The sequence below is a fragment of the Brachyistius frenatus genome, unplaced genomic scaffold, assembly GCF_029030835.1.
Source record: "Brachyistius frenatus isolate BFR_SWC_R1_liver_20210118 unplaced genomic scaffold, ASM2903083v1 Contig_146, whole genome shotgun sequence".
Classification (NCBI taxonomy): domain Eukaryota; kingdom Metazoa; phylum Chordata; class Actinopteri; family Embiotocidae; genus Brachyistius; species Brachyistius frenatus.
Window position 1 is genome coordinate 1,002,098 of NW_027210745.1, and position 14,557 is coordinate 1,016,654.

The window sequence follows — 14,557 nt, forward strand, 5'->3', positions numbered from 1 at the left end:
GAAAAAACACAAAAACTAAAAAGCATATATTTTTTTTTGTCTCTCAGTAATCATCTGATGACCCCTCACATTTATCTGAATATAAAGTAGTTTAAACTAGCGCCGTCTGCAGCAGTTACAACAGTAACGTGCTGCTTACACACTATTGATGATGTCATCGATGTTCCAAGGAAAAGTCAATGAAATAAGAGGAGGTGGCTTTTGGTGTGTACGGCCAGAGGAGCCGAGAGCTTCACAATCTTTAAACACCTTTGAAGTAAACCTCAAGACCTACCTTTTAAAAAAAAAAAGCCTTTTTGTACTCTACTTTATATAATAATATATCAGTCAAAGGGACCAAACCAGGACTTTTACTACATTTTGCTGCAAATACTTCTGGATTTGAGTAGAATGTTTCATGCCGGACTTTTAATTATAATAGAGTGATTTTACTTTGTTGTACTGGTACTTTGCTGTGGGAAACTAGTTACACAGCCTAAAGAAAATATACCATATTGCTACGTTGAAATAAAACACAGTCAGTGAACTGTGACACAGACTTTATTTACTAAACACCTGCAGGTACTACACAGATACAGAAATCACCACTCATGGACTCAAAGCTGCACGCGTCTCACGTCAAACCGCACCTTAAGAGATCCTTTCAAAAAAAACGTTAAAAAGGTTCGTTAACGGTCAAAAATTAAAATGAAAAAAATGGATCTAACAGATGAGATGGTAAGGTTGCATTACAGCGAGTCCATCCCTGTGAGTGGCAGAAAAAAAGAAATCATAACGATGGAAAGAAAACAAAAGATTACCAAAGCTGTCTATTGGCCCCTTCTTCCAAGAAAGTATTAAGTAGTCTGGGCCAATCTAAGCACTCACTGTTTTATGTAAATATACAGTATATATACACACACTTTATACAACGCTCTGTCTTTCAATAAAAGACAGATTTTTTTTTTTAAATGTTCTTTTTGCCAAAACACAGTGGCACATTTATCCCAACTTAAAGCAAAAAGTTCGATATTTTGGGAAATAAGTTTATTCGCTTTCTGTTGGACAGTTAGCCAAGTTGGATGTGAAGATTGACACCAATCCGATATGTAAATTAAAATATTAAACTATTTTACAGCTAGCAACCAGTTAGCTTAGCACAAACACTGGACACAACAAGCCTGGCATGAGATTTGTTGTTGTTTTTCCTAGGATGGTGAGGGAATCTCTTAACTTGACCACACATCAAACTAATTAAATTGGTCGTTTACCTTAATCCTTCAACATCTAACAACCAATCACAGCTGCATGCAAAGTTGTACAGTCCCTCGTGGCAGAACATAGTCACCATCCTACTTACAAAAAAATCTAGCTATCCTGATTCTGTTGAACAGCAACAGTGCACCTACAGCTTCAGCACCTCAGAGACTCACTAATTATACATCATTTTAAAAAAAAAATTGTTTTTTTTAAAGTGTACATAAAAATCAAGCTACATTAATACAAAATTTGGCCTTGTTCTGGTAACATATCGGACAATAAATGTTTTTTTTTTGTCCTGCCTAGAGGGAGGGACTGGATCGGTTGTTACATAGCGGGAGGTTCATGTTAGGGACCAATATAATTAGTGGGGGCGTGGTCAAGGCAACAAAAACAAAAAAATCCATTTCTCAGCTTCATATTTTAATGGACAGACATCACAGTGGTGTCCATCGCTTCATCTAACTTGGTTAATTCTGTTACCACCCTTGGGGGAAAAAAAAACGTTTGGCAGTCGTTGCCAAGCAACCAGGAGATACTCTACAGAGCCAAGAAGTAGTCAAACAGAGTCCCTTTAAGCGTGAAATTGAAATTAAATAAGTGAGATATTCTGGATTAAGATGTTATCTGAAGAGAGACAGTCAGGCTGTTTCCTCGTTTTCAGTAATCTAACCAGCTGCTGTTTCTTCATAATAACCGTCCAGACATGCTGCCGGTATCACAAAGACGTTTTACACTGGACTCCAGTTGTATTTTAGAAATTAGATCAGTCTAAATAGTTTAACAAAAGTATAGACTAACGTATTTTAAATTAGCCTCCACACATCCAGGGTAACTCGGAACAAAAGCCATATTTCTATGGCAACAATAAAAGACACCTGCTTAGCAGTGTTTTCTTGGTAACAATTAAACCTAGTCAGACCTTACGACCATTAATTAAATTCTCAGCCAATTGTTTGTGAAACTGAACAATGAAAGTGTTTAGATTTTCTCAGTAGTGAATAATCGTATTTCCCAAACCACCCCATTAAAGCCCATTTTACAAAAAGCACTTCATTTTACAGTGGAAAAGGGTGTCGGAGGGGGTGTAAAAACTATTATTTAAATGAATTTTTAACCATTCAGAAACCATGCATCTTCATTTGGAGATAAAAAAAAAAACTAAAAAAAACAAAACTAACCATGTTCCTTACAAAACGATTACATTCTGCATGCTGTACTGAAAAGAGGGGAGATAAGGGCCAGGGGCGGCTCACAACACCGAAACTTATCACACAGATGGGTTTACTCCAGCGACAGCACAACAATCTCCCAAAAAAGAATTACACCAGCACAGAAACATGTTGCTTTGACTCCTTGTTTGCTGTTTGACAGCTTAAGATTTTTCAGAATCTACAAATAAAAACTGCGATGTATAGATCGGTGGTGTTGTGTGTGATAGTGAGGAGGAGGATGAAGGGGTGGGGAGAGGTGAAGGGGAGGGGGCGGGGGCACATCTACCCAAAGCAGAGGAATGTAGGCTCTGAATAGAAGGAGCAAACAGTATGGCAGCATGGTTTCACTCTTCATCTTCGCTTCGATCCTCCTAGAAGAACCGTCCGGAGTACTGCCTCACACTGGAATAACAAACGGAGAAGGGTGAGCACGTTGCAAAAAAACATTACGAATATTTATGTGAGCAGGAACATGACACGGGCCAGGAGTTGTAAAGGCTGGATGCTGCAAACCGCCAGACGTTTTTCATGTGGCGCACAATAACTGTAAGTTATAAAGAAGTATGCCAAGGTCAAGGCTGAAAATAAATTCAGTCTGCGAGAAGCAGTAAGACGAGCGAGACCGGCCTTAATGACGGGGAGGGAGGCGAGAGACCCGAGACACACGATGAAACACGCCGTTTTCATTATCGATTAATCTGTTATTGTCTCAGCTGATTGACTCATTTTGTCTATAAAATGTCACAAAAATAGTGAAAAGTCAACTGGAAGATATTCAGTTCATGTTTAGAAATCTAAAATAAACAAGTAAATTTCACAATCGATTATCAACATAGTTGCATTAATTTTCTGTCGATCGATTAAACGTTTAGTCCATTAAGTTTTATGTAGATTATTTTTTAGCCTGTGTTTGTCAAAGTGAAGTTACATTTAATTTAATTAAAAGTAGAGAACTGTTTGCTTCCTCCTGGCAGTAGACGAGCTCACAGGCCAGCAGAGGAGGAGACCTGGCTGGTGGTGATGTCGGGGAATCGGAGGATCACGTGCCTGTTCTGCAGCAGGTACTGGGCGTTCTGGATCTGGTCCTGTGTCCCTGTGATGGTGATGATGCGGTCCTCGGAGCCCTCTAGTGGCTCGTCGATCTTGATGGACGCTCCGGACTCGTGGCGGATCTGCTTGATCCTCTGGCCGCCCTTCCCGATGATGGAGCCAGCCAGCTGCACAACAACACGCAACACGGGCCGGACGGAAATGGATTCATGAGTGGCGTTGTATTTCTGTCACCGTTTACAGCCAGAGTCGGGTCTTACTTACATCTTTTGGGATGGTGACTTGCGTAGTGATGACGGGGCCTCCGATGTCGCTGTACGACCCTCGACCACCTGAGGAGGAGAGACGGGACATTTGAAGGGAATCTGTCTTTAAACTAAAGTGTGCGACATGAAGAAACAATCCCTTCAGGACAGGAAACAAAGACGCAGGGACAACAACAATCCATCCCGACTCACCGGACTGGAAGTGCTCCCAGGAAGAATTGTTGTCTTTGAAAACATTGGGAAGGAAACAAGAGAGTGAAAAATGAAAGTGCACCGCAGAGACAAGAGAAACGTGATAGTAAACAAGAAATACAGGCAGAACGCCCAAGACGGCAACAGCTGAGATTTATCAATTGATTGATTAATCCGTCAACAAAAAAGTATGGGAAACAATTTGCATCAGTTTGTCTTATAAAATGCCTTAATGGATTCAGTTCACCCTGGATGATAAAAAATTTAATATATTTGGCAAAGGAGCCGTTTGTCTGACAAAATAAGACATTTGATGAAACCTTCTTGGCTTCAGGGAAAGTGTGATGGACTTTAATAAAATAATGATCAGACTGACTGATGAAAATAATCACCGATTGGTTTGGGAACTGCCGTTATGAAGCATGTTGCTAGTTCGGAGCGGTTTGGAGCAGGAAGCGACCATATTTGGACGAGCAGCGGATCTAACTCGATCTGATTGGTTGTTTTGATTCCGTTTGATAATGTGAAGCGCTTTGACCAACCTCTGTTGTGTTTTAAATCTGTTATATACATAAATCTGACTTGACTTGACTACCATGCGCCAGTAAAAAAAAAATGGAAAGAAAGAAAAAAGGGGGAAATAAGACAGTTGCTTTGATTTTCTAATGATGACCCATCAGAAGGGATATGTCAACACACAGCAACAAGTATACACAGAGTTTAATAAGGTAACTAAAGAGTGATCAGGCGGCCAGACGCATTTTTAACAACAAAGCACTGCAGTTCATTCTTGCAATAATTAACTAATTTAAGTTCAACCCAGTTATCCAATGTAATATGCAATGAAATGTATATCATGATCATCCATTAGATTGTAAAACTGTTTTCATGTGCAATCATGCTCAAAATAGAGTCAGCAAAAATCAAACCAGGAAGTGACTCTGCAAAACCTGGGGCAACCAGCTGATACACATTTTTGTGGTTTCCGTGTGGTTTGTTTATATCACTGCGGATTGAAAGAAGCCACTCACGCAGCCTCTGCGGATGCCCCGTGTCCAGCAGAGTTATTGTACTTCTACGAGACATGTCTGAAACAAATTATGGCCCTAAATCTGTGCCGGATTTACATAAAGATCAATACTCACCATATCCGCCTCCACCCTGCATGTCAGGATCGATTGAAGGAAAAAAAAAAAGATGAAATAGTTTTAATGTCACATTAAAGACAGAAAGCTCTCAAAACCTGAAGTAAACCATGTATCAAATATCCATTCAACATTAAATCATAAACAACTGTTACAATTATTAAATGATCACCTAAATGCGGGTTATTTAATCTGACCTTAATCATTTTGCATAATTGTTACAAATAGTTTCCATTCATCTGAATCAACCCACTGAACATTTTTCCATCATTATTTCCACATTATTTTCTCCTGGTAGACTGTCGCGACGTCATCACACCCATTTATCAGCAACATTCAGGCCTTTGCACTTTCTCTGAAAAGCACATCGTTAAGTTTGAATTTACGGCGGCTTAAACAATGTGAAGTAACTGCTGAACCATCCTGTGATGACTTTGTCTTTCTGGACTCGTTCATTTGAATAAAACTGACCACAGCAGTGAAAAGATTCACATGAACAGTGATAAAGTGTCGATAGTTTTGAGACACCTTGAAGCTCGCGTGGAAACACACTGTCCTTCATGTCGAGTACCTGAAAGCATCATCAGTTACAGGTCGAGTGCTTCGGCTGTGTTTTTCAGCCCGTGTCACACGCTTCATTTTAAAGAGTCAAACTATGTCCACAAGCTGCTTCACAGGTTTACGTGCTAAAGTACAAAATGTATTCTTAAGCTTTGAATGTATTTTATTGCGCTTTGCGCAATGATGATAACTGACTAATCTTTGACCGGTCGTCAAAACTTTATCGTCAAAACCTTATCACATTATATGCAGTCATAGATGGAGATCTGATGCTGCTCTGCTAACAGGCTGCACATGTTCAAAGTACACGGGGTTTTTTTTTTTGTTTTTACCAAGTGTCTACATGTGGTTATGTTTTTTTATTTTAATATTTAATGCAAAATATAAATACTATATGATTTATTACTTTAAGATACAGGTAACTGGACTGTTTCCCTTTTTTTTTTGTCACAGGTGGCAGCTCAGACGTCAGGAAACAAGAAACTTGAAAGTGGGTCAAAATATTAAAGCCTATCTGGAAACAATTTAGTATATCACTTTTTTATAGACACTAATTTAATCATGTCAAAGAATTAATTGTCCCTATTTAGGACATTTAAAATGCAGAGTAATAATTTGCTTTAACCCTGTAAATCCCCCCTCTGGCTATTCAAAGTGTCACAGATATGTCTTATTAGAGCAAGGTTAGCCTCAATATCCCAAATAAATAAAAAGTAAATATACTAAATATCTTAGTTTTTTTGGAGCATGTAAACACTTTCCTACCTTCACTACATACAGCAGTAAACTAGATATTGTAGTTACAAAGACTTTACACGAGTAATAAACAGTGATACGCTTCTCCCTGCTGAAGTTCATCGGCATTCCCTGAAGTGAAAAATGACACGTTTAATTTTTGTGCTGTTTCCAAGGATATTTGTGTTTAAATCTCAGGAATTTATTGACATCTATTGGTTTCTATTTGCTCAAATGTGTTCTTCAGCCTTCTTATTGAAACAATTTGCTTGCAGCTAAAATCCTGCAGGGAACCGGTTCAGGAATTGCTTTGGTTTCTGCTCAAGTTCATTTGCTAGCCCGGTGGATCTCTGGACTACGTATTCGGCTGCTCTGTGGTAACCAAGGAGACAGCTGTTGCCAGGCAACAACAGGCCTACATCAGTGTGCATACACAGTAGAGAGGGAAAAAAAAAAAAAAAGAAGAAGAGGAGAAACGCAGCACAGTGTCCAAGCCTCTGCGCTTCTACTACACTGAAAAAAAGGAATTCCAATCATCTCGTCTGAAACATAATTCACAAACACCTGCTGCACAGAACCAGGAAGCGACAAGCGCACACAGCCGAGCAGCTGCAAACACGCACGGCACTCACCATGCTGTCGTAGCGGTCTCCTCGGCCTCTTCTGTCACTGCGAACAAAAAGGTATGCGTTAAAATAGTTTCTCTGGAGGACAATTCGATTGGTGTTTAGAAAGCCGAGTGTGACAGACGACCCGTGATCGGGTTGTAACTTTCACCGACATCTGTTGCTCTGCTTTTGAGAGAAATGAAACTCGCAACCCTGCTCACCTTGGTCTGTCGTCCATGCTGCCGTGATAGCTGCCGTGTGAAAACCTGTCTCCCCTGCAAACAAGGACAGAAGAGGAAGTAAAGGGTGTGAAATGCAAAATAAATAAACAAAAATAATAAACTGTCTAAACAAACAGGCCGTCTACGGCTGCTATCATCCCCTAAGTTTGATCCATTTATGGTCGTGACCAGGAAATAATTAAATACACGGTTGGCTTTTAGTTTCGGTCTGATTAATATTCACACTGAGTTTTTACTGTAAACAGAAGTCTCATGGATCGACTGGCAGCTTTCACACCGGCCAAAACAAACTGAACCACTTTAGCAAAGTCACCAGAGTTTGTTTTAACCAAACAGAACGGGTCTGAAAGTTAATCCTCACCCTCCTCTTGGCGGCGGTGGCGGGGGAAGAGGCAGGTTACGAGCTCGGCTACCTCCTCGTCCTCTGCTCAGCGGCGGCGGAGGCCCTCGCCGGGGGCTCATGTCGTCGTAGTCCCTCCTGGAGGGAGGCATGGGTCTGCTGCCGCGAACGGGGGGCATGCGCTCGAACCCCCCACGCACTCGAATGGGAAAGCCGCCGACGGGCCGTCTGCCTCTCTCCTCGAACAACATGGTGAAACCGCCGTAGTCGTACGTCTCGTCGTAGAAGTTGGGGTCGTAAGGCTGGGCGCGACCTTTGATTGGCGCCTGCAAATGAAATTAAGAAAATTACGTTTAAATCGGTTTAACAACATATGTCACGTCTTTTAAAAGTCCTTACTGCATGAGGTGAAACATGATGTGCAGCAAACTCACCTCTGAAACCAGCTCCAGGATAACTTTTATACATTCGATGACGCGTTCTGGCTTCCCTCCCACCAACACCACTCTGTCAGTGGAGTGTGGACAGCACTCCTGGAACAGCTTGATGGTGGTCTGAGTGTTCTGGTGCACGCAAACATGAAAGTTAGTCGGACATCCAGATCATCAAATTCACTGATCATCCCTTTGCTACGGAGCTCGCCAATACACATATCATGTGTCACTGCTCGGACTCGTTACATCACGGAAAATAAAAAAAATAAAAAAAAGAAGTCAGTACAGGTTATAGAACATCTGGGAAATACAGATGCACAGCGTATCAGGTGGAGAGACATATTTTAATTTAACATTCAGTATTTATCATCAATTCATCTGCAGGCCAGCTGTTGGTGCAGAGCGTCACTGAGTACTGCTGCCGTCTTACCTCTCTCAGCTCCTTTATCTTGGCACCTTTCACCCCGATGATGCCCCCTGCCAAACTCTGATGGATCAACAGACGAAGCTCAGAGTCGAAATCAATCCCGCTGTAATGCTGGTACTACAGGAACACAACGCAGGATCAGGAGTGTCAGTAGGTCCGGAAACTTTTTCTATTGTTGATGAGCAATCAGATACTTTCTCGTTTGAAAAAAAATAAAAGTCAACGATCGAACACAGGGCTGCACAATATACAGTTTCAACATCACGATGTATGCATGTGCGGTATTCACATCGCATGATGTGCAATCTCAAGACAGTCTGGGGGATTTAGTGGCATCTAGTGGTGATATCGCAGGTTGCAACTCATCGAACACCTTCCACCTCCAAGCATAGAGTCGGTGTTTGATTTGTCCTTTCTGGGCTACCGTTGAAACAAGGCAGTGGAACATGGCGGGCTACGTGGAGGAGGACCCGCTCTCTGTGTAGATATGAAGGGCTCACGCTAAGCCAAGGTAACAGTATAAGTTCCATGTGATTATACACTAATGAAAACATAATTATGAATATTATATTTAATTTCTGCCAATTAATCCCCCTAAAATCCTACCTACTGGCCAAAATTAATACAACATAAATGTCAAATGCTACATATTTATGATCAAATGCATTTCTTTTTTCTATTCTACTAAATCCAGCAGGAAGCATGTTTCAAAATGAGTTATCAATCATCTTTGACTGCTCTCTGCTTTAACTCACACAATTAGCCTGGCAGCTTACCTCCTCTAGAGTCGGTATGATTTTCAGCAGAATGTCTCCAATAGTGTCGATGCTGGCGTTCACACTCAGGATCCTGTCCGAACCATTTTGGCCCAAAGGAAGCAAGGCGTTACAAGAAGGACAAAGATAGAGATCTGATAGACCTGATAGAGAGTACACGAGAAGCATTCCAGCAAACAGTACGGACAGACTCACGACAGCTTTCAAACTAAAAAAAAAATCAAGGCTGCTGCACACTATGCAAAATTATAACTTTTCCCCCAACGCTATACTGATTAAATAAGCAGCTGACATGCACTGAATCTAATATTATTTATAAAGTAGGAGAAGCTTTGGGAGGATGGACTGTTTGAGAACGGCTCAAATTAACGTGAGAGCGGCCACACAGAGTTCGGTGGGGGGGAAGGAGAAGAGGGGGGGGGTGTAAGAGAGAGAGAGAGAGAGAAAGAGAGAGAGAGATCTATAACCATCCCACCACCAGCAAGTTGGGAAGAAAAAAAAAATCAACATAACAAACTTAACACAATATGTTGCATTGACAACTGCACCACCAGCACACCTTCTCATTGTGACCAGGGGTTGAGGGGGAGGGGGAGGAGAGGGCTCAGGGGGGCTGAGGTGAGAGGAGACGAGGTGGGCAGTAGAAAAACAGTCACAGAGCGGGGGGTGTGAGGGGGGAGGGGTTCACCAACTACTTTGTGGCACAGAACAGGAGCGGGGTGGGGTGGGGTGGGGTAGGGGGGGGTTATGAAAGGGTTCAGCAGGCAGCTCTGATGTCGCCTGAATTTGACAGAAGGTATGCAGCACGATGAAATAAAGAAACGACGTTAATGAGTGACAGAGCGGAGGGGAGGAGGAGAAGGGGGGGGGGGGGGACTGGCAAGACTTCATGGACAGTGATGCTGAAAACGGGTGGGGAGGGGAGTGGGGGGGGGGGGCAAAGAGGACAGAGTGAGAAAGAGATGTCTGCTTTCCACATGTTTCATGGTAAAACTTAAAACACCACAGCGAGAAGGAACGACCTCCAGCCGCTGTGCTGCTAACGCTACGACACCGGCTACGTGGTCGTGGGGTTGTCAGTGATTCTCTGCACGCACAATAAACTGCAACGACACAAAAGTCCAACTCAATGGAGGTACTGAAAATGGACAGAAAAATCAAAAGGAACAATACACGTCTCTTACAAGTGGTGGAGAGGGAGGGGTGGGGGTGTTTGGGGGAGGGGAGGGGTGTGGGGGGTAGGGGTGGGGGTATACCGTCATGTAGATAAAGATGTTAAAATGAAACAGAAGGCAGGTTATCAAAGACATGTGTTTCACTGTTCTAATCAGGCAGTGAGGCAATAACTGGTGGGACATACCGCTCTGGGCCACTGCTGTCTGGGACTGATACACTGGCATTGTACTGCATGGGCCGAGGTGGTGGTGGTGGTGGTGGTGGTGGTTGTGGTGGTGGTTGTGGTGGAGGAGGTTGGCATTGGGCGGGGGCATTCAATCACAAGATGTCAAGTTAGGTGCCCGATTAAGGAGGGGCACGGTTTATGGGCAGGGCCAACCGGGAGTGTCAGGTGGGCGGGCGGGCGTTCAGGGGCGGGCGGAGGTTGGGCCAACGTCAAGGTGGGCAACGCAGGAGGGGCATGTCGATCCAGTACATGGGCAACGGAGGAAGGTGGCCAAAAATGAAAACAAAAAAAGTAAAAAGGAGAAGGGAAGAGGGGGAGAAGGAATACATTTTTAATTGAATACACGCTACACTTTGTCCCAAAAGTGAAATGAGAGACTTGAAACTGTGTTGAGTGAAGAAGAACAGGAAGTGTGACCTGGGCACAGATAATTTCAATAAGCAGTGTGGAGCACGACAGAGATTAACGTCCCTGAAAAAAAGACTTTCCAGTCAGGCTTTCAGGCACCTGTTGTCACTTCAAGGTCAAACGGGACTGGAAACAAAATCCAACGGCCCAACACGGCCTTCCTGGTCTGTCCACATGAGCCAACTTGGTTTCATTGTAACAGTGCATGTCAATCGTTGAGGTCAAATAATTAAAACCTGCAGGCAATAAAAATCTGGGACGGTTTCTGTGGGAATCCAATGAACTGGGTTTGGAATTAAAGGGAATTTCAGAGTGGATCAAATGTTTGAATATGGCACATTGGTTCGGTCCAACAAGACCTCTACAGGTTCTGCAACAGAGGGGGCATCATTAGCCAACTAAATTCTCTCCTCACGTGCAGACATGTTTCCAGGATTTCATCGGTTTACTCACATCTGTGCGCAGCGCTTTTATGTTCTTGCCACCCTTTCCGATAACGGCACCGGCATTCTGCAAAGACAAAAAAGAAGATAAAGATTTGATCAATAGTGGGGGGGGGGGGGGATGCAGAGTGGCCCAATATCTAATGCAGCCCACTGTGGCCCTGTTCAGACCTGGAATCAACAAGGGTTCTGGGTGATCGGATCACAAGAGGTGAACTCGAAGGATGCATTGAGATCTGATCCGCTCAGACCACATATGGAGGTCGTCCGGCTCTGGTTTCAACAAAGCCTCTTGTGGGTTTAAGTTTTGTTTTTCTTTTAGTCGACCTTGTCTGTATTTTCATCAGACCCACAGCGGTGGAAAAGCCCCGCCCACCTCGCACGGTTACATTTATTCACCGCAGCGCAGGGCCCAACCCTCTCAAACCTGCTGGAATGGCTAAATAAACCTGAACCAACCCGATCGGGTCGAGCCTGACGACTCAGGTTCTGAAGGAATTTACATGGTGAAATACGGCATAAATTTCGAATTAATGGTGTGTTAAATTGAGGCTCCAGTAAACAATAATTTTTTTATATTTATGTTTCTGAACCTGTTTGCATCTTTATTTCCGTGTATATTCGTGACATGCGTGTTTTTTTATAAAGTCATCACTTGAGACACGCGTGTGAACAGACGTGGTCAGAGCCGTCCACCCAGAGCGCATGTTAACGGCAGCTCTCAACAGCCTGTGAACTAAACGGGTCTTTACTTTGCTCTGAAGCAGCACACGCAGCTCCACCATCTCATCTGTGTTGCGTGAACGTTTGAAGGCCTGCTCCTCATCCATGTCCTCAGCTGGCCGTTTACCTGAGAGGGAAGACAAGTCGGGTCAAAAACGGGAGCCAGAAATTCGTAAGCTCGGCGTATCAACCAACTTTGAGCCCAAAGTTTGGCAGTATAAAAAAAAAAACAACCACGTTTGATTCTTCAAACTTTTCACCAGGATTATCTCACTTTCTAAAAAGAACTGCGACACATGGTGGCAAAACTTTGGGACTGCGTCATCGTAATGTTTAGAAAGAAACCCCCAAAGGGAACTAAATTAACATTACTGGCTCCAGCCACTGAAGGCTTAATACAAGTGGCAAAATATAAATACATGGCGGGTGCTGGGGTCTACAGCATGTTCCACCCAAAGAATGGGTTTCATTCAGCAGCCAACGGTATCCTGGAGGAAGTCCAGCACCATCATGTACCCTTCCTAGATTAAAACACAGGCAGATCTGCTCAGGGCCCACAGAACAGCAGTAACTTGGACAGGAGAATCCCTCAACCATCTGACGTGTCCACATGCTATGTACTGCCAGCCAGAAATCTGCACTTTTTTTTCCCCTCTTTTTTTTTTTAAAATTTCCTCCCTTGAGTGAACTAATTAGCCGGTAAATCTTTACACACAGTATTTCATGCTGGTTGTAGCATCAGACAGACTCAGCTCATTTTCTGCTTAATGCACGAGTTCATTCATATGGTTTACAAGGGTTTAATCAAAAGGTTCTCCTGTTGCATACGAACCGGAGCGCAGCACCATAATGTGAGAAGAGCAGGGGGAGGCTGTAGCCTTAGGGAGGAAATATTAACAGTACTGCAGCTTGATCAAAACCCCCAGCCGAGTTGCACACATTTTGGTGACCATTGCTACATGTGTGATTTCACAAAGAGCAGCTGACAAACTCTGGGAATCTGCAACAGAGGCACCTGTGATGTTTCAGAAAATGTCTGAAGCGATGAGCCGGTTTTGAGTGGCATTTGGATTTTTAAGAAGGGCAGGACGTCACTGTCCAGGACCGACGGAGGAGTTTCAGGTCAGGAGCTCAAGCAGGTGGGTTTTCTTTTTACATTAACGGGGTTGTGCACCGTGAATTCATCCTTCAGGGTCAGACTGTCAACACAAAGTTGTCAAGCTAAAGATGTGCGTCTTACCATTCGTGTCAGTGTTGCTGAATGAGATGTCTTCGTCCTGCTGTTCGACTTTCACCTCCATTGTCTTGCGCCTGCAGTGGAAAGCAAACAGGTTCCTCTCCCTGGATCTGCTGAAGGAAGGAGGGTGAAAATATGATAAGTGAGGTCACATACAGAGACACACGTGGTCAAATATTCTTAGTAGGGTTGCAACTAACAGTCTTTCTAATTTATTAATTTCAGACAACCATTTTCTGAAGTTGTTGACTAGTTTTTGGGGCTTTTAATGTCACAAAATAGTAGAAAATGACAACGATATGAACACATAGATCAGAAAGATATAGTTAAAAAAAAAAAAATTAAAAAAAGGATCAGGAAGAGCAGAAAATCCTCATAAAACAGAAGCTCCATCTAGAGGATGTTTGGCTCGATAAACGACTGAAACAATCAATAATCAAACTGGCTGCATGATATGAAACCACGAGTCAAAAGTGCATCCAGCAGCACGAATACTGCCTTGATAAATCTGGATATTGAACAGCTGAAATACAGCCTGCACACATGCAGCCCACCTACACACTCTGCCCACTGTCCAAGCTGTCTGTGCTTCTGCGAGCATCCCTCCTTCACTGAGGCCTTGCTAAAACTTGAAGGGGGGGGGGAGGAGGAGGAGGAGGGGAAGGGAGGTGGAGGGGGGGGGGGGACGTCGACGCCTACATAGCTCAGGAATTAACAGCACCCATTTTAACTACCCAGGGCTTTGCAAGGAGCAGCTCGTGTTTGGATGAGGTCCTCCACAAGACACAGTCACATGTGCACTGGTGCCATTTCTCCCTCGCCTCTCCTCCAAAAAAAAAAAAAATATATATATATAGCCATTTGTTGAGGAAAGCTCATCATGTGCTGAGCTATCGAGCCCTTTTCCTTTATTTGAATCTCTAAAATGAAGTTTAAAAAACAAAAAAAAACCACCTAAAGCTCCCCGAGGTGACTGCACACGGAAGGAGACCTGCAAAAAAAAAAAAACCCGGAAACTTAGCCTGCATTCAGCGGCGTTGACATGACAGTGCCATGCTAACAGCTCTGCTAAGCTGTGTTTTTCACGAGGCGTGTCTCGCAGCTACAGCGTCCAC

General features: G+C 43.3%; 1 protein-coding gene across 2 annotated transcripts; it reads right to left on the reverse strand.

Moving 5' to 3' along the window:
* Window positions 1-522: 522 nt before the first annotated feature.
* hnrpkl (heterogeneous nuclear ribonucleoprotein K, like) lies at window positions 523-14,067 on the reverse strand. 2 transcript variants are annotated; one of them, XM_069715634.1, is made up of 15 exons: window positions 13,446-14,067; window positions 12,235-12,332; window positions 11,493-11,549; window positions 10,590-10,633; window positions 9,230-9,302; window positions 8,457-8,570; window positions 8,027-8,155; window positions 7,614-7,918; window positions 7,232-7,285; window positions 7,035-7,071; window positions 5,107-5,122; window positions 3,962-3,994; window positions 3,768-3,835; window positions 3,501-3,670; window positions 523-2,855 (listed from the first exon to the last, which is right to left on the reverse strand). In XM_069715634.1, exons 1-15 carry the CDS (start codon window positions 13,504-13,506, stop codon window positions 2,825-2,827), a joined length of 1,290 nt encoding a protein of 429 aa, XP_069571735.1. In that variant the 5' UTR covers window positions 13,507-14,067; the 3' UTR covers window positions 523-2,824. The 2 variants fall into 2 exon arrangements, with proteins under 2 accessions (XP_069571735.1, XP_069571736.1); XM_069715635.1 differs by lacking the exon at window positions 3,962-3,994.
* Window positions 14,068-14,557: the final 490 nt, after the last annotated feature.